The sequence below is a fragment of the Astatotilapia calliptera genome, chromosome 13 (assembly GCF_964374335.1).
Source record: "Astatotilapia calliptera chromosome 13, fAstCal68.1, whole genome shotgun sequence".
Taxonomy (NCBI): domain Eukaryota; kingdom Metazoa; phylum Chordata; class Actinopteri; order Cichliformes; family Cichlidae; genus Astatotilapia; species Astatotilapia calliptera.
Window position 1 is genome coordinate 314,975 of NC_137434.1, and position 22,782 is coordinate 337,756.

The window sequence follows — 22,782 nt, forward strand, 5'->3', positions numbered from 1 at the left end:
CCCCTGGAGCCGTTCTTCATACCCGGCAAACGTTTCGATCATGTGCATGTCGATCTGGTGGGTCCTCTGCCGCAGTCACAAGGTTTTACGCACCTTTTGACTGTTGTTGAGCGGACCACCAGGTGGCCGGAGGCGGTCCCCCTGGCGTCCGCTACCGCAGCAGTTGTGGCCAAGGCGTTTTTGTCAAGCTGGGTCTCACGTTTCGGCCCACCCGCGGACATTACGTCAGACAGAGGCTTCCAGTTCATTTCCGAGCTTTGGTCAGCCATGGCTGATGGACTGGGGGCTAAAGTCCACCGCACAACTGCATACAACCCGCAAGCTAATGGGATGTGTGAACGGTTCCCACGGTCGCTTAAGGCTGCTTTTCGCGCCTCCTTAAAGGATGGCAATTGGGTTGACCGCCTCCCGTGGGTTTTGCTTGGGCTGCGCTCTGCGGTTAAGGAGGATCTCAGCGCTTCCCCAGCTGAGCTAGTGTTTGGTCAGCCCCTCTGCGTGCCTGGAGAATTCTTGTCCGAAAATCCTCCTCCCTGCTTCGATCCATCGGTGCTATCTCTCAACCCGCTTTTGCACTCGCTTAGGGTTCCTGGTCCGGTGCACCATTGCGTGCCTGACACCTTTGTTCCAAAGACTTTAGAGACTGCTAAGTTTGTTTTTGTCAGGCACGATGCCCACAGGACACCGCTGCGGCCGCTGTATGACGGCCCATTCAGGGTTAATGAACTGGGCCAGAAACATTTTGTTTTGGATTTTGGGGGTCGAAGGGAGACTGTGTGTGTTGACAGACTTAAACCTGCACGTTTTTCCGGACGGTAATGTAGTGCCGGCCCAGGCCCCTCGCCGTGGCCGCCCTCCTTCGATGGGGTTGACAAACTCTGGTTTTCCCCCCAGGACTACCCCCGGACCACCGGCGTTTGAGCCTCCTCCTGCCTTTCCTGCTCGCCTTCACCAGCCTCGTTCACAGGATGGACCTTCCTCTGCCTGTTCTCTCCCTCCCAGGTTCAGTCGTTCGGGTCGTTTGCTTAGACCCAGGGTCCTGGACTGAATAGAGACCTAACTGTGTGTTCGGGGGGGGTATGTGTGGCGGACCACCAGGTGGCTCCACTCACACCCAAGTTGAAGGGAAGTGTTGGGGTGGAGATTTTGGCGCTCACTATATGTGAAGTTCTGAGAGTCAGTTAATAAAGTTGGAGTGAGACACTGAGACCTCTCCTGTCGTTATTACATACCTCCACAATACCAAGCAAGGCAGGAAAAAAATAAAATGAAAGAATTTGAAGGTGAAATACAAATGTCCAAAATGACCAGTTATATTTTGGACCTCGGAGGGTGACTCCAACAAATCATGAAGAATTAGGTTTACATTTTTGTTCTTGACAGTGCAGATTTCTGACATTTTGTGTAATTTAAGCATGTAACACTTTGATTATTTTCTAACTGGAGTTAGACCTGTGTTTGTAAATGAACCGCCCGATGTTGTGTAGCTTTTCTGGATACTTATTGGGCTACATATTTATTTATCATACAGGCTATACAGTACATAACATCAAAACTCACATGTTTTATGTAACTAAAGTGTTTAATTATGTGGGTTACAGACAATAATTAAGTTATGTAATTTTGTTTATATGAAAAACGTGTATACTTACTGCATTTGAATAATTTTAACCATATGTAACCACCTGCATATGTGTTTGAAAAAAAAAAGGCTTTGATTTTGCCACCCTAAGAAAATTTCTCTAGATCCGCCCCTGTTTCAATCCCCTGCAGTCTTCACTACTCAGGTTAAACATGATATATAAGTCACTTAGATAACTTAAAAATGTTATTGTTTGGCTTCTTTCAGTGTTTTATTTGTTTCTGAGTAAATCAGTTTGGCTGAAATTAAAGTTCTAGTTTTCACACAGCTGAATAAACGTCAAACAGAAAACTGATTAAACAGAAGTGTGAGATGGTCGAGAGTTTACGCCAGTGTCCTGTTATATTTTAGATAGCAAGGAGCAGACGGCTGAGTTTATTAAATTCCACCGAGACAGCGGTGACGCAGATCTGAAGGCTAGACCATCACATTTCACAGCCTCACACTTCCGGCCTTCTCAGTCTTCGGAGAACCCGGCCCACGTAGACTGTGAAGGCCGGGTCCTGAGGAGGATGGGGCCTCTGAATTGGGACACAGCTAATGTCTCTGGACTGAACCATTAATGAAGCTGTGATGTTATTTTTTCGGGGGGGGACTTTATTTTCAAATAACAGTCCACATTCATTCCAAGATGGCTACCAAAATACCAGCTAAAGATGAATGACACTGAACCTTTAGCAAACTTCTTACTGGTATTTTCATTTATGAGAGTTTGTAAATAACAATTAAACAGGAAGTCCTGGACCAGAGGAGATTCTGGAGAAACAGAAACATGAAACAATGGTTCTGACATTCCTCCCAGTCTAACCCACAGCTCTTATACAGAGTTGGTCTTGGTTTTAACCAGCTGCAAGACCAGAGTCTGGAGCTCCTTCAGCTCTGCTCGCAAGGCCTGAAGCTCCTGGGTCTGCCTCTGTAGGATTTGGCGACATTTGTCTTTGTTGTCCTGGTTCTGATTCTGTTTATCATGGTCCTCTTGAAGCTCCTGGCTCTGCTGGCACTTATTCCTCTGGGTCTCCTGCTGGTTCTGCTGGTCCTGGTCCATCTGGACTCTGAATGAGAATCCACATTAGAGAAGCTGAATGAAGAAGAATTGTGTGTCAGTAGTGATGGAGTTCTGCTAACCGTGGACCTTCTGTGGTCTCCGCCTCCCGCTGCAGGACCAAGAACTGGTCTAGAACCTCCTGCAGACACACAGATACCATGAGAACCTGAAGCACATGACTTTAGATCAGAATTTGTTCTTCAGAAACGCACTTTGATCTGCACTGTAATTCGTCCCATCTCATCATGGTAATGCAAGTTTGTTGTGATGCCATCATCAGAGGGTTCGACCAATGGCGAGCAGTGGCTGGAGATGTACTGGTTGTCGTAGAAATGACGCAGGAGGGGCATGGATTCCTCCACCTGCAGGATGACAGCGGCCTGCTGCATCATAGCATTGGCCTGTGAGTTATTGTGAACCCTAAAACACATAGACACACACACTTGTTCTCTCATTTTAAATAAAGTCAAGATGTGATTTTTTAAAATATATTTTTGTACATAATCCTCTTAAGAATGACTGGGGCATTGTGACATTTTTAACATGAAATGAGGCGACAGAATGTTTGGAATTAGTGGATTTTACTGAGACATAAAGCAGAGAAATCAAATGTATCTTCCTAAAATGTGGCGTTGTTGCTTTGGCTCATTATCCCTCTGCACTTGGAAGTGCTGCATTAGTCTGAATGTGAGCAGAGAGTGTTGACGTGTACACCTCACAGATCATCCTGCTGCTTCTATCAGCAGTTACATTATCAAGAAACACAAAGACTTCTGGAACAATGTCCTTCAGACAGATGAGACCAAAGTGTAGATGTGTGTCCAAAATGCACAGCAGCATGTTTACCTCATAGCAGCTGTCAGCTGGTGGTGCACACATGATGATCCAAGCACTGTCCTTAGAAAATGTGGTTTTCACCATTTCTTCCCGCACAAAACGTAAGATAGTATTTAGAAAGTTGTATTGCATGTGTGTTGTTGCTGCATGTGTTTGATTTAGTAATTTCTGTAACTGTGAGACACTTGCTGCAGCCAATCTTGGCCAGGTCTCCCTTGAAAAAGATTTTTTAACTCTCAATGGGATCTTCCTGGTTAAATAAAGGTTAAAAAAATAAATAAATAAATAAAATAAAATAAAATGGAAAACTGGCATATAGTTTGAAGTCTTGAACACAAGCTGAAATGGAGACTCAGCATGTCTGCAGCTCGTAGCTATGTCCGCTTAAATCGGTCACGTGATTCGGGGGTGCGGCGCGTGTCGACCCCAGCGGGTTAATAACACTCATATTCATTCCATTTCCAGAGTGTAACAACCAACCGCCTGTGCTGAAATCTGAAAATGTCCACGTATTGATTCAAAATGATTGTGTGGGACAATTGTCAGCATCGGTTGCTACTGACAACAAGAAATAAAGCCAGTCCGTGCTATGGGCTAAACCACTTTTTAGTGGTGTGTGTGTGTGTGTGTGTGTGTGTGTGTGTGTGTGTGTGTGTGTGTGTGTGTGGAGGAGGGGAGGTAACACTATGCAATATATTTAGTTTTAGAATTTATATTGAGTGTTAATTGCAGCCAGGCTCAAAGTCCAAATGCTAGCTTATTATTTTAAATAAACAGCATTTTGCTAAGCAAACTAGGGTGGCTCTAGGATCATGCCACCCCCGTAGATCCGCCCCTGCTACTCTCACAGCGGCTGTTTATAACAAGCTGAAATGATTATTGACTTCAGCTTGTTGGTGCAGCAGTCCCAGTTTCTGCCCCCCAACATAAAGTTTTATCAAATGCAGGTGTGACCTCTGACCTCTGGAAGGTATCAGTCAGCAGGGCAATCAGCAGGTTAACACACAGGATTGAAGACGCTGCCAGAAACGTCCCACACAGCACAGGAGCCATGACATCATCCACAGCCACCATGGCAGCGTACTCGTACTCGTCCACCAGAGTGATCCGATACAGACTGTACAGCAGGCCCAGGACAGACTGCATGCTGGGAACTGAAGCCATCCCTGGGGGCAGGGTTAACTTACTGTTATCATGATGTCATCAACTACCAACACACCAACCTACTCCCACACACAGACCTCCGAACATGATCCAGAAGCTGCAGGCATACGGGATGAAGATCTCCGCGTAGAGGAACAGGAAACGCATCACATCCCCAACAATCTTCCCCAACATGACGATGAACGGCCCCATCAGCCTGCAAGTACACACTAAACTTTATCTGTGCAATAGCCATACGGTTCTGCAGTAGACTGTAGCTTTTCAGTACCTGAAGCCTCTGACGTGTTTCATGAGTCGCAACCACAGGAAGACAATGGTGATGGAGAACATACGCAAACTCATGGTGTTAAGAATGGTGGACGGTCCAATCACATCGGCCACATGGACACTGAACGATGCAGTCAGCAGAAAGTACACCAGCCAGTCAAAGACATTCCTGAAGTCAGAGTGTTGCTTTGTGATTTAAAAAAGTTTTAAATAAAGATTTCATGAATATAACCTCTGAAAAAGCAAATATGCATCTGTAAAAACTTCAGAAAAATCACACAAACCCATCAGCATGATCCAACAAGACGACATCTTCAGATATTAAAAAATGAATTAATACAACAGAGAGTTGAGGTTTCTTTAAAATTTGGGAAAGAATAAAGAAACTTTACAAAAGTCAGTTGTGAAAATCTAGTTAATCTAATGAAGAGAAAAACAAACGAAAAGACAAGGACTCAAAATGTAAAATGAAGCACACAGCAGCCAAATGGGTGAGAACACTGACGAGCAGACAGATACCTGGAGAGAACAACATGGGCACAAGTGGAGCTGGGGTGCCGTGGGTGTAGTGAAACTTCCTGTTGGTGTAAAGAAGTCACAGAGGGGTTTGTGTGTCCCAAGGATCCTAGGGGCTATGTTGTCAAGGGGCTTTTGGCCCCTGGTATGGTCTCCCATGACAAATTAGTCCTGATTAGTCCAAATTAGCCCTTTAACAACCTCCGTCTGATTTCTAACCTAACTTTCATTTCTAAAACACTTGAAAAAACGGTTGCAGCTCAACTTCATTCACACCTGCTTAATAATAACATTTACAAGAGATTTCTGGTTTTCGTTCATGTCACAGTACAGAAACTGCTTTACGTGAAGTTACTAATGATCTTCCTCTCGGAGCTGACTCTGGTCTTCTCAACATTCTCGTCCTTTTGGATCTGAGCTCAGCCTTCGACACCATCTCTCACTCCATCCTTCTAAACAGACTTTTCTCTCTCGGCATTTCTGACACACCCCTAGCCTGTTTCCAATCATATCTCCTTGTCCCAGTTTATTCAGCTGAAATCATTCCGCTCTCATCTATTCCTGGTCACTTCTGGTGTACCCCAAGCCTCAGTCTTAGGCCCTCTTCTCTTCATAATTTACATCCTCCCTCTAGGTACCATTTTCCACAAATTTGATCTTCACTTTTTTGCTGAGGTGAATCAGGCCTGATTCCTCCCTCCCACCTTCTTTCCCTACAGAATGCCTATCTGAACTAAAATCCTGGTTCAGCTCTAATTTTCTTAAGCTCAATGAGGATAAAACTGAAATCCTCCTTATTGGCACTGAATCCAACCTAGTGAAGGCTAATCATTTCTCTCTCACTATCGATAACTCCACAGTTTTCCCTTCTCCTCAGGTTAAGAGCCTTGGTGTCATCCTAGACAGTTCACTATCCTTTAACTCTCCCATCAGTAATCTCACCCGTTCTGCCTGTTTCCATCTACACAACATTAACAGGTTACGTCCTTCTCTTTCCACCCAGTCTATGGCTGTCTCCCAATTCAGGGTCTGCAGCCTTAAAGTACGCAGCCTCAACGATCCTCAAGGGCCGTGTACTCTAAGACCGCTAAGGCCGGAAGTGCGAGGCTTGTGAAATGGGACGGTCTAGCCTCCGTTGCGCTGATACTGTTGTTTGTCAATAAAGTTTTAAAAAAAAAGCCTCCGTTGCGCTGCCCAGGTTTCCTAGCAACCATGATACTAACAGCTGGAAATGTGTCGTACAGCTTTGTTTGACAGAAATGAAGGAGAAAATCTTTTGTTCATTTGTTTGTTTCTACATGAGCTTTGATCATTCTCTGTGAGATTAAGCTCAGCTATTGAACGGCGTATATTTTAAAGTAAAGGCTTTAAAACCAAGTTAGTACAAACGTCACTAATGTCACATGACTTTGCCGACATGTGGGCAACAGTAATGTTTAATGGTATTAAACATTTGCACATAAATAAGTGACATAATATTCAGTACTTACTTTTCACAGTTTACTCTTCGGCCGCTCCGCTTCTGCCGTCTGCGGCAGAATTCTCCACACTGACTGCCGCGCTATGAATTGTGGGATATATGGGACCACGAAGTCTACTCTGCCACAGCCTTAAAATTCAGGGAAATGAAGGAGGCATTTCAGGGCCGCATTTCGAGCAGCCTTTGAATTGGGACAGCCTTCGGCGCGCCGCTGTGACGTAATCGGCCTTGAAATGCGGCCTTTAAGGCTGCAGACCCTGAATTGGGAGACAGCCTATGTCCATTCTTGTCCTCCTGCCTTGACTGTTGTAATTCTCTCTTTCATGGTCTCCCCCAAAAATCCCTCCATCAGCTTCAACTGGTTCAGAACTCTGCTGCTCGCATTCTCACCAGAACCCCTCCTACCAGCACATCACCTGTTCTTCAGGAACTTCACTGGCTCACAGTGAAATTCTGGATAATTTTCAGACTTCTTCTGCTCACCTTCAAGGCCATTCATAACCTCGCACCTCCTTACCTTTCTGACCTGTTATGCACTACCTTTTCTGCCCGCTCACTTCGATCTTCTTCTTCTATCCAGCTTACTGTGCCTTCCTTCCGCCTCATCACCAGAGCTGCTCTGCTCTCAGGCGGTGGAACTCTCTGACCCCACATATAAGAAACATTGCTTCTCTCCTCCAGTTTAAATCTCAACTCAAAACCCATCTGTTCAAATCTGCAAGTTCACTGTGAACCCAATGTTTGTTAATTTTATCTTGTGCTTTTGTTCTATTGTTCTTCATTTTGTCTTTGTTCTATTATGTGTTTTATTCTATTGTTAATTTTCCTTGGGTGTCTTGTCGGGTGGCTGTAGCTCAGGTGGCAGAGCAGGTCAGCCACTAATCAGAAGGTCGGTGGTTCGATCCCAGGCTGCCTCCTGGCTGCATGCCAAATATCCTTGGGCAAGATACTAACCCCGTGTTTGCCTACTGGTGGTGGTCAGAGGGCCCGGTGGCGCCAGTGTCCAGCAGCCTCGCCTCCGTCAGTGCGCCCCAGGGCAGCTGTGGCTACAATGTAGCTGCCATCACCAGTGTGTGAATGGGTGGATGACTGGATGTAGTGTGAAGCGCTTTGGGGTCCTTAGGGACTAGAAAAGCGCTATACAAATGCAGGCCATTTACCATTTGAAAGGTGCTTCATAAATAAAATTTATTATCATTATAAATTTATTGAGTGAGACTTATTTGTCCCACTTAGTCCTTCTTTGCCTGGTGAGGGACCAGGTATGTATGTTGGGGTTTCTCCCAGTGGATGAGAGGATTTCTTCCCTGTGCCTTTGGGTTGGGGAACGGGTCCTGACTGTTGTCTGTGCTTATGCGACAAATGATGGTTTAGCCTTATTGGTGTCCCTGAGTGCTCCACCTGGGGACTCTATTGTCCTACTGGAAGACTTCAGAGCAGTGTTTTGTTGTTGGATTTCTGTGCAAACAGTTTGTCCATAACAAATACCATGTTCGAAGGGTGTCCCTTAGTGCAGAAGACTGAGAAGAGGATCGCCACAGGGCTGTGTGCTTAGTGCACTGCTGTTCACCCTGCTAACACATGCCTGTACTGCACAGTACAGCTCAAATCACATTATCAAGTTTGCAGATGACACAACAGTGGTGGGTCTCATCAACAACGATGAGTCTGAATACAGAGAGGAGGTACAACACCTGGTGGACTGGTATCAGAATAACAACCTGTCTCTAAATGCTCAGAAGACTAAAGAGATGGTTGCTAACTTCAGGAAGAGCTCAATGATCCACACCCCACTGCACATCAACGGGTCTGCTGCTGAGATGGTCAACAGTGTGAAGTTCCTGGGAGTGCACATATCAGCTGACCTCTCCTGGAACCTGAACACCACCACCATCATGAAGAAAGCCCAACAACGTCTTCACTTTCTTAGGAAACTGAAGAAGGCCAGTCTACCTCCTCTAGGGATGGGTATCGAAACCCGGTTCTTGTTGAGAACCGGTTCCCACTGTTTCAATTCCTTGGGATTGTTTGTCATTTTTGCAAACGATTCCCTTATCGATTCCAGTCGCCCCGAATGACGTCAGCACGTTGCGGAGCGTCATTTACCTGGCAGGAAACACAGTGGCTCAAACGCTCAAAAATTTGGTCATACTTTACGAGAACGGATGACAACAGGGCAACTTGCAATACTTGCAAAGTAGATATTTCATTTAAGGGAGGAAACACTACGAATATGCAAAAGCATTTGCTCACAAAACACGCGATGACCTTAAATGAATGTCGTGTTTTTAATTCCGCTCGACTCGTGAATCTCAACCCAGCAGCAGCGGTAACGTTTGCACGTCCTCTCCCGTTAATGCGGCAGGTAAATAATCAACAACAGTGCATATTATGTTAGCGCGATCTGCCTTATTACAAACCTGCCATTACTGTGCATTTAGTGACCATGATGAGAGAGACAGAGTCTGGCTCAGATGCTGGCAGTTCTCGCTGCAGTCTACCGGTAGCGTCTCCTTTCAGGCAGGATAGACGAATGTCACCGAGCAGAGACTCAGTTTGTGGTCAAAGGCTTGCAGCCGTTTGCCACAGCAGATGGTTTTCAGTAAGTGAATGTGTTTAATTGTAGGCAGGGACATTACTGGATATTCTTGTGTAATTGCTACAGAATAATTTATGTTATACTTTGTTATTGCTACAGAAGAATATTTATTTTATTATTTTACATTTACAATGTTTTTTCCTGGGGACCCTGTGACACCCCATTGAAGAGGCTGTGTGTTAGGTTTTGTATTGTTGATTGTCATTTATGCTTAGAAATATTTAACCATATATGCTTAGAGGTGTATAATCAATTGTGTAGTGATAGGATGTGTGATCTTTAGCAGGCTGCAAAGGCTTGGTGTGTATTCCACACTGGAATGCACACCTACATCCTGGGAGCATGAGAAGAGGTCATACCCTGTTTTATTGTTTTATGGCAGGATAAACGTGGCTGTATCTGTTTTAGGCTAAGTGCCTTTTGTTTAGATGAACTGTTGGACTTCCAGACCAGCAGGTTTAGGGAAGTCATTTATGGGGTCACACTCTGATCCCCCCCCCCCCCCCCCCACACACACACACACACAGTATTCTTTGTTCACATGTATACCTATGTAAGATGTTATATGTTAATGACCCTATGCATATTCATGTAACCACAATAAAAGGAGTGCTGTGGGCTGGCTGAGAGTCTGACGGAGGTCAAGTGGTGGGACAACACTTGGCTCCAGGCAGGTCTCCCTCATGCATGAGTAACAAGAAGAACTTTGCCTACTTTGTGTCTTGCTTGCTGTGTAATTATATTGTCTTCAACGTTCCAGCGAATAGGTTCAAGCTACAAACCTATCACTGTGGATCTCTTAAGATCTCACTGTTGGGTTTGTAAGGCCACGTTACTCCTAATTTTCTATCTTGTTCAAAGAGAAGATATAAAACAAAGTTCTAAGCTAATCGACCTTAGTGTTCTCCTTTTTTAAAAATAAGAATCGATAAGAGAATCGATAAAGAATCAAATCGTTAAACAGAATCGAAAATGGAATCGGAATTGTAAAAATCTTATCCATGCCCATCCCTACCCTCCTCGCATTCTCACAGCATTTTACCAGGGAACCATTGAGAGCGTCCTCTGCTGCTACATCACTATCTGGTACGGGATCTGCACCCTCGCTGAAAAGAAGTCTCTGCAGTGGATAGTGAGGACAGCAGAGAGGATCATTGGAGGCCCTCTCCCACCCATCTCCCAACTCAACCACAAACACATTATCCAATGTGTGAACAGCATAGTGAAGGACACTTTCCACCCCTCACATGCACTGTTCTCCCTCCTTCCATCTGGCAGACGGTTTCGCAGTATCAAAACTTAACGACCAGACACTGCAAGAGCTTCTTCCCCCAAGCAGGGAAAGCTCTCATCTCACTACCACAAAAGGACTGATAAACACAAACACCCTTATAAATACCTTACAATACTCATCAAAAGACTTAAACTTACACAATCCACCTGCTTAATATGCCTGTTTGCACACATCTAAATTATACTACATTTGCACATTTTGCACGTGTCTTTGTCATGTCTCGTCTGTAAAATCCTGACAATAACTTGAACCTGGTATTCAATACCGCTGCACAATCCACTTTGTATTGTCTCTGTCCTGTCTTTCTTTATCATACAGCTAGTATTGTGTAGTTAGTGATTAGTACCTTAATTGCCTTACCTTAATTTTACCGAAATTTAGCACGTTATTTATTTGTAAATCCCAGTTTTATATCTCTTGGAGATATATCTTTAATATACTTATAAATGCACCATGGGAGGCTTGGGGTGAAACAGTATACTGTGTATACTGTTGTATTGACAATAAAGCTCTTGAATCTTGAATTGAATCTTGAATCTGGGCTTCTCTGCTTAGGCTGCCCCCGCTACCCATGCCCCGAATAAGTGAATGAAGAAGAAGTGGATGGATGAAGAAAAATTGCTGTGATAAAGAAGGAAATCTGTCAGCACAACTCTTTAAACTATAAGAAATAAATGAGTGAAATTACAGAAAAAGGTCTGCTAGCTCATTGCGCACACTGTTCAGATTTTTTTTTCTAACTATACAGACTTGTGCTCTTTATGATTATTGCAGGAAGTGAAAAACAGAAACTATTCTGTCATTTAATGGTTTATGGCTTCATGACTTTGTGTTGTATGAATGGCCATAAGGGAGGTTTTTATCAGAAGGAAAAGCTGTAAAAGTTATTGAAACACAGTTAAAAGTTCAACATTCCTGCTTGTGCTTATTTACGGAGAGCAGCAGATTAAACAAATTAAGAATTATAAATTGTAATTATAATTATGAATGGCTAGAAGCGCACTATCAGGCCTGTGAGACTCATTCAGACTCCAAGCCATGGCTCTGTGCTACATGCACACATTTCTGCAACGCTGCCATTCAAACACACTTTATGTATAGTTTATTTTTTTGTAATAGTAAATTTTTGACAGAGGCGAGGCAGCCGCGCCTCTGTCAGTGCGCCCCAGGGTGGCTGTGGCTACAATGTAGCTTGCCATCACCAGTGTGTGAATGTGTGTGGGTGGATGACTGGATATGTAAAGCACTTTGGGGTCCTTAGGGACTAGTAAAGCGCTATATAAATACAGGCCATTTACCATTTAATATTCAATACTGAACTGCACATTTATTCTCTTTCAAGGAAGCAATTTTCTCTTTATCCAGCTGCTATTTTTAAAAAATGATGCACTTAGCTTCTCATTCTCAACAATCACAAAAGTACAGCCAGATGCTCTTTTGACGTTTTCACTCTTTTCTCTTATCTACCCCCTGCTCAGCTGATGATGAATTTCTTCCTTTTTCATTGATCCATGCAAATGATCATTTAAAGATCACACCAACCATATTTTAACCTTTTCTGAGCTTTTTCTCCGCCTCCTTCAGTGGATTAATGTGGACTGATACTAGATACTAGATAGTAGATACTAGAGCTGAACCTGATTTCTCTGCGTTATACTTTTGATGGTGGGGGTTTCAATGTCCTGATTTCTTGCTGTGATATTGATCTGCACACCTGATGTCCATTGTGATGCAGATACTCTTTCTGATTGCTCTGACCATGCATTCACACTGGGACATAGTGAAGCTAAAATGTAATAAAGTGATTGTTTCACACATGATTACATTTGGTTTTTGTTCTGTGTGTGTGTGTGTGTGTCAGTACCACAGGTCCCGGCAGTAGCTTCCTCTCTTCCTGTCAACCAGTTTGAACTGGTTTAGTAGAAACTCTCTCTCCTGTAAACACAACATACACCTGAAACGTCAAAGGAGCTTGCAAAGAAAAGCGTCTGGACTTCTTTAAGTTGCTTGAAGACGTTTCACCTCCCATCCGAGAAGCTTCTTCAGTTCTAAGGTCAGATGGTGGAGAGTCCCAGATATAAACCTAGTGGGAGTGACCCCCCACAGAGGGACAAAAGGACCCCCTGATGATCCTCTAATCGCCTGAGCCAAGGTGTGAAACTGGGTGTGGGTCCCAATCAGCCAGAGTTTTGGGTGTGTTCATTGTGAAACCTGGCCCCACCTTATCATGCGAATTCCTGAGGTCAGCTGGCCCAGGATGTGAGTGGGCGTTAAGGCGTCTGGGAAGGGATCTCAAAACTGGATTATAGATGGCAGAGAGTTGGTGTCGTAAACCCCGCCTCTGTTCAAAGATGGTCGCTCACAGTGGACATAGATGGCTTCTTTCACTCCTCTTTCAAACCATCTGTCCTCTCTGTCCAAAATGTGAACATTGGCATCTTCAAAAGAGTGACCTTTGACCTTTTTTAAATGCAGATGGACTGCTGAGTCTTGTCCTGTGGAGGTGGCTCTACTATGTTGTGCCATGCGCTTGTGAAGTGGCTGTTTGGTCTCTCCAATGTAGAGGTCTGGGCATTCCTCGCTGCACTGTACAGCATACACCACATTGTTAAGTCTGTGTTTTGGCGTTTTGTCTTTCGGGTGAACCAGTTTTTGTCTGAGCGTGTTGCTGGGTCTGAAATACACTGGGATGTCATGCTTGGAGAAAACTCCTGAGTTTCTCTGATACACCTGATACATAGGGGATGACAATGTTGTTGCGTCTGTCCTTCTTATCCTCCCTCGCTGGTGTCTGGTCTTCTTTTCTGTGCCTCTTTGCTGACTTTAAGAACACCCATTTAGGATAGCCGCACGTTTTGAGTGCTTCCTTTACATGTGTGTGTTCCTTCTTTTTTCCTTCAGGCTTAGAGGGAACATGTTCTGCCCGGTGGTGTAGGGTCCTGATTACTCCAAGTTTGTGTTCCAGAGGGTGATGGGAGTCAAAGAGGAGGTACTGGTCCGTGTGTGTGGGCTTCCGGTAAACTTCGATGTTGAGGTTGCCGTTCTCTTCAATGTGCACAGCGCAGTCCAGGAAAGGCAAACAGTTGTCCTTTGTGTCTTCCCTGGTGAACTTGATGTTTTTATCCACAGCGTTAATGTGCGCAGTGAAGGATTCCACTTCTTGTGTCTTGATTTTGACCCAGGTGTCGTCCACATATCTGTACCAGTGGCTGGGTACTCTTCCTTTGAAAGAGCCAAGAGCCTTCCTTTCCACTTCCTCCATGTAAAGGTTGGCTATAATAGGTGACACGAAGGAGCCCATGGCACAGCCATGTTTTTGTCTGTAGAAGCCTTCGTTGTATTTGAAATATGTAGTGGTGAGGCAGAGGTTTAACAGTGTGCAGATCTGATCGGGTGTGAAGTTGGTCCTGTCTTCCAAGGAGCCGTCTTCTTGTAGTCGTTTTCTGACAGTCTCCACGGCCTCCGTGGTGGGTATGCAAGTGAAGAGAGAGACTACATCAAAGGACACCATGGTTTCATCTGGATCCAGGGGAAGTTTCTGGACCTTGTCGGTGAAGTCGGTGGAGTTCTTGATGGTGTTTAGCAATGTTATAAGTGGCTGAGTTTATGCTACTGACTATGGGTCTGAGTGGGACAGCTTCCTTGTGGATTTTAGGAAGTCCGTAAATGCAGGGTATGGCATCCCCTGGGTAAAGGCGGTGATATGTAAGGTGGTCAATAATTTTGTCCTTTTCAAAGTCTTGAAGGCAAACTATAACTTTCTTTTTGTAGCTGCTTGTGGGGTCTCGCTTTAAGGCTTCGTAGGTATTGTTGTCACTGAGGAGAGTAGTGATCTTTGTATGGTAATCTGTAGTGTTTAGGACCACGGTGCATCTTCCCTTATCAGCTCGTAAAACAGTGATGCTGTGGTCTTTGCTCAGGGAAGCAACGGCCTTCTTTTCCTGTATTGTGAGGTTGGATGGAGGGACTTTGGCACTGGAGAGCGTGGCTGAGACTTTCATCCTGATTTGCTCTGCTTCTGTCTGTGATAATTTATTAATCCGTATGGCGGTTTCTGTGGCTGTGATGAGGTCCACTATGGGCAACTGTTGTGGAGAAATGGAAAAATGTAGTCCTTTGGCTAATACTCTCTTTTCAGGTTCAGTGAGAATCCTGTCTGAAAAGTTCTTAACCCATTTCTCCTGACTGTCTTCAGGTGTGTTTTCTTCTCTGGGTTGTGTAGGTTCGGGATGAGGAGTGTGTGTTTTTGAAAGCAAGGTGTGAAATTTCCTGCGTTGTCTTTCTTTTCCTTTAGAGTGTTGGGCCCGCTGAGCCTTGTCCACAAACTTGTAAACCTCTTCTAAGATTGGAGAGGGTAGAAGGGTTTCCAGTTCCTGCAGGGTCTGGCTGATCTTGATCTGGAGGGCATCTATAGTGAAATGGACCTGTCTTATCCTTTCACTTAAAAGGTGATTTTGTGCTCTCTGTAGAATCAAGTCTGCTCTGTATCCCCTGACAGTGGATCCAAGGCGCAGGCTCTTAGGAACAACTCTGCTTTGTCTACATCTGGGACTCTCCACCATTTGACCTTAGAACTGAAGAAGCTTCTCGGATGAGAGGTGAAACGTCTTCAAGTAACTTAAAGAAGTCCAGACACTTTTCTTTGCAAGCTCCTTTGACTACGATGACCTGGATGACTGAGAACCTTCACAGACATACACCTGAAATATCTGATACTTCCTGTTCCTGTCCATCACATCATCCTGATTCCTACCTGTGGCCACATGGGATGTGAGCAGCTCAGGTCACTCTGGAGACGATGCTTCACCAACTGCTGCCAGAGGTGGAGCTTTTTCCTTGAGCGCAGGATGTCCCGCACATCCCTTAGCACTTCCTCTAGGGTCAACAGGAGCGCCAAGACCACAAAGAGGACACACCACCAGTCCTGAGACAGACAGGTGTAACATAAATGTTAGAGTAACGCATGTGAGAGATACACAGGTGACACATAGATAGATAGGTTAGGTGTGACAGACAGGTTACCTCGGGGAGGACATAACGATCAGGTGAGTCTCGGTGGACAGACACTGAGATAGCGACAGTCGTCCAGGAAACATTAAACAGGAAGTTAAGGATAAGGAGAAGCCATGCCCCAAACCTGTCAGCAGGACAGACAGACATGCAGGTAGAAAAGTGTCCTATCACCTGACATAACCATCAGTCAGAGAGACTTTACCTGCCGTAGAGATTCCATTTGACGTGGATCAGTTTGAGGAAGACGGGATTCATGATGAGATCAAGTTTCTCCTCCTGAATCACCATCTGCAGCTTGAACAGATACAGGTACAGCTGATGTCCGACTGCATTTATAGCACGTAAAATAAAATCCTCTGTGCACTGATGCCATCAAACAAAAATAACCTGCACTGGTTCTTAAGCTCCGTCAAGCAGTGCTGTGCAAAAGTCATGAGCCATTGCTTATGTATTTTATTTTGTTCCTCTTTGGACATTGGCTGCTTTTCACTCATGTTCAGTACAGTCCTTGTACCTGACCATTTTCACTGGATGGTTTTGGTTATTGACCCTCTGAACTCTGACCCATGAATTATTCAAGCAATGACTCCTAGCCCAAGGATGATGAGAATTGTGTTGACACATACTAGAAGCCGTTTTAAGTAGTGTAGTGGTAGTGGCTCTACTCCAGGCTCCTGCCCTGTTGTAAGGCTGAGCCCAGATCCTCTGCAGAGGAAGCTTGTTTCTGCTTCATTTATCTTCAGTCTTATACTTTTGGTCACTAAGCACAGCTTGTGAGCTAGTGATGTGTCGGTCACGAGAGAAACGGCTCTTAGAGCTGGATCTTTGAAGTGAACAACGCGAGTCGGCTCCTTATTGGGAGCTGTGGGTTTTTTTTTTCTTTCTCTCTCACTTTTTTCCGCTTCACTCCGCATGCAAGCCTTGTGCTTTGCGCTGGGAAGAGGGGGGAGGGGCGGTAGTTACACTCGCAGTAGCACAGGATATATGATTTATTTATTACATTTTATGCGGAGTGAATAAATAAAAGTATATTTATGGTGGCCCCTAGAGAAAAAGCACGTACAAACTCCAAAACACGTACGAACTCCAAAACACGTAAAAACTCCAAAACACGTACAAACTCCGAAGGACATACAAACTCCGAAGGACATACAAACTCCGAAGCAGGTAAATACTCCAAAACACGTACAAACTCCGAAGCAGGTAAATACTCCAAAACACGTAAAAACTCGAAAAAACTTACGAACTCCAAAACACGTACAAACTCCAAAACATATACAAACTCCGAAGCACGTACAAACTCCAAAACACCTACAAACTCCGAAGCACGTACAATCTCCAAAGCACCTACGAACTCCAAAACACATACGAACTCCAAAACACGTAAAAACTCCAAAACACGTAAAAACTCCGAAGCACGTACGAACTCCAAAACACGTAAAACCTCCAAAACACGTACGAACTCCAAAACACGTAAAAACTCCATAGCACAAACAAAACACAACAGAAGTGCTCCAGTATGCTAGGGCGCAGTGTTGAGCTTTTGTTACCTAGTGGCTACATAAGCCAAGAATTACCAATGACCGGATTTGGTGTGTGGTAGTAACAGGTAAATAAAAAATTTTTTTTTAAATTATTTGAATATATATGAGTGCTTGTGTATAAATTACAGATGGCACGATACCACTTTTTTATGTCCGATACGATACCGATATCATAAATTTGGATATCTGCCGATACCGATATGAATCCGATATAGTGTGTTTTTTAATCAATAAAACTTTTTTAAATATCTTGCTGCATTTTGTATAAGTTCATACTCAAGTTTAAATAAAAAACAACAATAATACTATTCTGTTATACCTGTATGTAAAAAATACACTGCACCCAAAATATTTCATAGTTTAGCAAAACTGATCAATCTAATAAACTTAAACCTGCTCCATCCTTCCTATTCTGGTATTTTAAAGAGTACTTAGCAGAAATATTAAGCAACCTAACTAATAGGGTTCCAACTCCCAGCAAAAAAAAATAGGGAACCACCCCCCACCCTCCGCCTCATGATGCTTAATCGACGTAATCAACGTTAATTTGATGCAGTGTGAAAAAAAAATGCACAGAAATAAATTATTTTTCAAGAATAATTAAATAGATTCAACATCTTTCTTCAACAGAACTGCAGACTGCACAGATGGTATCTTCCCAAAGGAAAAAATACTATAGCTTACTAGGATATATTAGACTTAACAGTTACTATATACAGTAATGGACTTCTATACATTTTAGATCAGATTAAAACTTGGGTGTAAGATTCAGATAAATATTTATTAAAAGCTAGACATTTTAAATGAGAATAAGAAAGAAAAGTATGTCTTTGTGCCCCCTTTTCCCTGTTAATGCCCTATCGGCCCCCCTTTGCTAGATCCGCCCCTGCACAATTACCAGCCGTCAGCTGCGTAGAAAAAGAACCTGGTGTAGAAAGTAATATTAAATAAATTCTAACAACAGCTTATCAAGGTTAAACGTGCTGCTGTTGTTCAGCCGCTGGTTTCCTCTTTCTGGTGCAAAAACAAACAAGAGAGACGGACTCGCGACAGAAAAGCCGATCAGCTGATCAGATCATTGTTCAGTTTCATGATTGAAGTAGCAGCAAGAAGAGGCAGTCGCTCCATATATCGGTTGTTAAGCTTAACGTGGGAATGCTTTACAAACATTCAGAGATGAACTTACACACTTGCTTTACTTCTCTCTGGGATAACTTCCTCGGAGATGAAATGCCGGTTTGGTAGCGAGGCTACAAATACACACAGCCGTTCTATCACGTGACACATACTGCTGCAACGTGCTACGGTTATGAGGCGAGTTACGCTGTGTCGCAAGTTTTGTGAGGTGCTTTTTTTGATATTTAATGGATTGGATTACATTTTTTATTTCTCTCCGATATCCGATCCAGTAATTTACGTCAGTATCGGACCGATACCGATACGTAATATCGGATCGGTCCATCTCTAGTATAAATACACAAACAATACACATATGCTTTCAATTGTGTAATTTAAGTGATGTAGCTCTGTTTTGGAATTTCAGTTAACGCTAGAAATGTGTTTTGCCGTTCGTATGTGCTTTGTCTCTAGGGGCTACCGTATATATTTATATATAAACATATATAAATAAAACCACTTTTTTTTACATTAGTAATTCCTTTTGTGCATAATTTTATATTATTGTTAATAATAAATTAATTAAAGCAACAAAACAACCTGAAGAGCCGGCTCTTTTTAGTGAGCCGAGCCAAAAGAGCCGGTTCTCCAAAAAGAGCCGGAAATCCCATCACTATTGTGAGTGTAGATGAGGGTGGGAGTAGATCAGCTGGTAAATGGACACCTTTGGTTTCACCAAAGCTACAGTGTCACTGCAGTCATGGTGCTAAACTATGTGTTGACATGTGTCTGCCCTCACTTAAACAAGAACCCAACATACTTAAACTCCTCCACTTTGTCCCTGTTCTGGAGTACGGCCTCCACCCTTTTCCTATTGAGGACTATGACCTTAAACCTGAGGCGTTCTCTTTTCTGCCCTTCACGCTCGACAGTGAACCATCAGGATAGCTCAATGAGGCTAAAATAACCGCATCAACACAAAAAGCAGAGCGGTGATCCCAAGGCCACAGAGTAGATGTGTACCCACACCATCATACATCCTTCAGAGGACGAGGAGTTGATCCAAAGAGCTGTTTAGAACTTCAGACAGGCACTTAGTGAAGGAACCTGACTCAGTCATGTAGACGCCCCAACTCCCAGTAAACATCTGCATCATCATCATTTTTTTTTCTACAGTTTGATCCTAATTTTAGTTTAAGAGGACACTAATCCATGAGTAATATTATAGGATGCCTTATTAAATCATGGGGATCCCTCTGGACAAGATGATTTTTTTTCTTTAAATGTAGCTCAGGTGGTGCTAATGGGGATGCCGAGGTTTGAATCCCTTCACTTACTGTTGAAACTTACCGGAGACATTGGCTCACCGACCCACACACCTACAGACAGACAGAGGGGTGTTAGGCAAGACCAGCAGCTGTAATATCAACACTACTGCAGAAGTACTACTGCAGCTGTGAGGCTGCTGTACGCCAGACTGCACACTGTAGTATCACCTGACAGCTGGTCCTCAGGTGAGTGTAGTTCTGGTTCCAGCAGGTTCAGGTAGTAGTAGTGCTGCCTGGTCATTCGGTCGAAAACATGGAACTGACTGAGAGCCAGCTGAGCCTAAACACAACCACATGTTACATAACAATGTCTGTGAACGAATCACAGCTGTGTTGTTTTTATGTGGGACGTTATACCACTGGGCTCATCCGGCCAATCAGAGCTGTTATACAGAACTGTCCATCAGAGTCCTTCAGCCCCGCCTCCGCCCCGAGCTCCAACAGCACACGAGCTGCATCACTACGCTCTGAAGACACAAAGAGATGATTACAATCAGACAGTGGGAAGGAAAAACTTCCTCTTGACAGGAAGACACCTCTGGCAGAACCAGGCTCAGGAAGGGGCGGGGCCATCTGGAGGTTAGCAGAGGAAGACGCAACAAAGAAGTACTGTGGAAGAGAGCCAAGGGTTAATAATAACGAATAATCAAATGCAACGAAGTAAATAAGTGAAAAGCTGACTGAAGAAGAAACACCCAGTGCATCATGGGAATCCCCCGGCAGCCTACACCTGTTGCAGCATAACTAAGGGAGGATTCAGGGTCACCTGGTCCAGCCCTAACTATATGCTTTAACAAAAAGGAAAGTTTTAAGCCTAATCTTAAAAGTAGAGATAGTGTCTGTCTCTGAAATATCTTATTATAGAAAAGTTAGACATATTTTCCTAGCATGTGCTTAATTTTGCTTGGTAAGAATATGGTTTCTTTTTAGACAAAAAATACGAAAAAATGTTCAGAAACAAAGTTTTTTTTTTACTTTCTTGAAAATCGATTTTTGCAGTGCAGTTTTTTCTTGTACAGACTTTTAAAAACATGGACAGGAAACGGGTGACCAGAAGATCCTTCCTCTCAAAGTGAAAAAGAAACAACACTGAAAGCATTACTGACGGGTTTGTTTTCAGTTGATCTGACTTCAAACATACTTGTCTACATAATTTTTCTTATTTCAAGAAATCTTATCGAGTGTAATTATCTTATTTCACTTATTATAGTCAGGATCTTCTTTAAAGTCAATTATTATTTTTCCTTATTTCTAAACAGGCAATTTTTGCAGTGTGTGTCAGTGGTACCTGCGTTAGCGGCGAGCTGCAGTGGTGTCCTGCGTTTGTAGTCGGTGCAGCTGATGGAGGCTCCGGCCTGCAGCAGAAGCCTGATCGAACCGACGGCATCATTCTTCGCAGCGTAGTGAAGCGGGGTCTGCTTGTCCAGAAAGGTGCGAGCCTCCGGATCAGCTGATCATAACACACATGCAGTCATGTGACTCTATCACATGACTTCCCATCACACACTGTTCATGCTTTAGTGTCCACAGACCTTTTCGGTCCAGCAGGAACTGCACCATGTCCTGATAGTCCAGCGCCGAGGCCACATGCAGCGCAGTGACTCCAAACTGATCTGGCCGCAGGAGGTCTGAGCCCCGGTCTAGGAAGAACCGCATCACATCCACGCTCCACGCTCTGGAGATCTGAACACACACGTACCTGCATTAGTTCTCTGCAGACACACACCTGTACCACACAGACACAGCACAAGCTCTCCAGAAGCTCTCAGTGACCGTCCTGCAGGTGTGTGAACAAACGGCTAACAGGGCAGAAGTGACTTCCCGTGTGACCTCGTGCAGGACGGTCTGTCCATATCTGTCTGAGGCGTTCGGATCAGCTCCGTCTGAGATCGCCCGGTCCAGAAGCTGAAGGTCCACCTGAACAAACACACAAACATGAATACAAACAGAGGAAAAGAAAAATGGTTTGATTTTATACGGACACTTCTCACTGATTGTTACCTGGTCAGTGTCCTGGTTGGTTGCAGCCAGATGTCTGAAGTGATCGAGCAGTTTTTTGTTGAGTTGTTGGTTTTTGTTGATGTTGTCTATTTTGTCCCTCTGCTCTTTGTCATCTTCATCATCCTCAGCCAGACCACAGTATTTGACCTCCACCTGAAATCCTGAAAAAGAAGCTTTGATGAAGACCAAACTCAGACTTGTTGCAACGACTGAGCTCAGCTGGACTTACCTGTAAGCTTTCTTCTTTTCTGCCTCCAGCGACCTCTGTAATAAGACACCCACCAAGCTGCTGCTGACACAGAGGACCTGGATCCCTGTGGACACCCTGATTCCTGAGGACAAGTAAATACCTGAGGACACCTGGATACACTGTTTTTTCTGCTAAAGTCTGTTAAAGACACCCACCAAGCAATCGAATAAAGTTTTTATGAGTACAAATATTTTTAAGCATTGAGGAGTTAAGCTCCAGCTGGCTGCATATGAGGAAAATCCCACTCACCTGGACGGTTCTTCCTGTCATGTCCTCCAGCTCCAGTCCAGTATTACATAGACCCCCCTGGGCTCCTCTCTTCATCCTGCTTCTGATGTACCTCTGAGCTCTCTGCTGGTTTCAGTTGACGAAAACAAACCTTTAAAGTCAGCTGATGGTGACGTGTTGCAGCTCAAAGGTTTATGGTTTATCTTATCAGTGGGTGGAGATTGTTCCACCTCGGTCCACGTTCAGGTGTTGACCCAAGGTTCAAGCAGACGAGTATGATATATGATATGCTTCAGTTTTACTTCTTTGTTAGTAGAAAAAAAACAAAAGCTGTACAAATTCTTTGTTTTCCTGTTTAGTCACATAATGAATCTGAGCTGTCTCCTAAACATCAATGATGTGCTCCCCATCGGTCCCAACACGAGGACCAGATTCAGAGCGTGAATGAACTCATTTTAATA

General features: G+C 44.0%; 1 protein-coding gene across 3 annotated transcripts; it reads right to left on the bottom strand.

Annotated features, from left to right (window-relative positions):
• Nucleotides 1-1,560: 1,560 nt before the first annotated feature.
• On the bottom strand, nt 1,561-22,472 carry LOC113035475 (uncharacterized). 3 transcript variants are annotated; one of them, XM_026191065.2, is made up of 19 exons: nt 22,343-22,472; nt 22,073-22,175; nt 21,844-22,004; nt 21,673-21,759; nt 21,375-21,525; nt 21,131-21,292; nt 20,200-20,309; nt 20,011-20,122; nt 19,865-19,893; nt 16,057-16,142; nt 15,864-15,978; nt 15,595-15,765; nt 12,706-12,776; nt 4,954-5,121; nt 4,763-4,881; nt 4,483-4,687; nt 2,897-3,104; nt 2,765-2,823; nt 1,561-2,691 (listed from the first exon to the last, which is right to left on the bottom strand). In XM_026191065.2, the coding sequence occupies exons 1-19, from the start codon at nt 22,415-22,417 to the stop codon at nt 2,457-2,459; spliced, it is 2,427 nt and encodes an 808-aa protein (XP_026046850.1). In that variant the 5' UTR covers nt 22,418-22,472; the 3' UTR covers nt 1,561-2,456. The 3 variants fall into 3 exon arrangements, with proteins under 3 accessions (XP_026046850.1, XP_026046851.1, XP_026046849.1); XM_026191066.2 differs by having other exon boundaries at nt 4,954-5,073; nt 16,057-16,148; XM_026191064.2 differs by having other exon boundaries at nt 1,832-2,691; nt 16,057-16,148.
• Nucleotides 22,473-22,782: the final 310 nt, after the last annotated feature.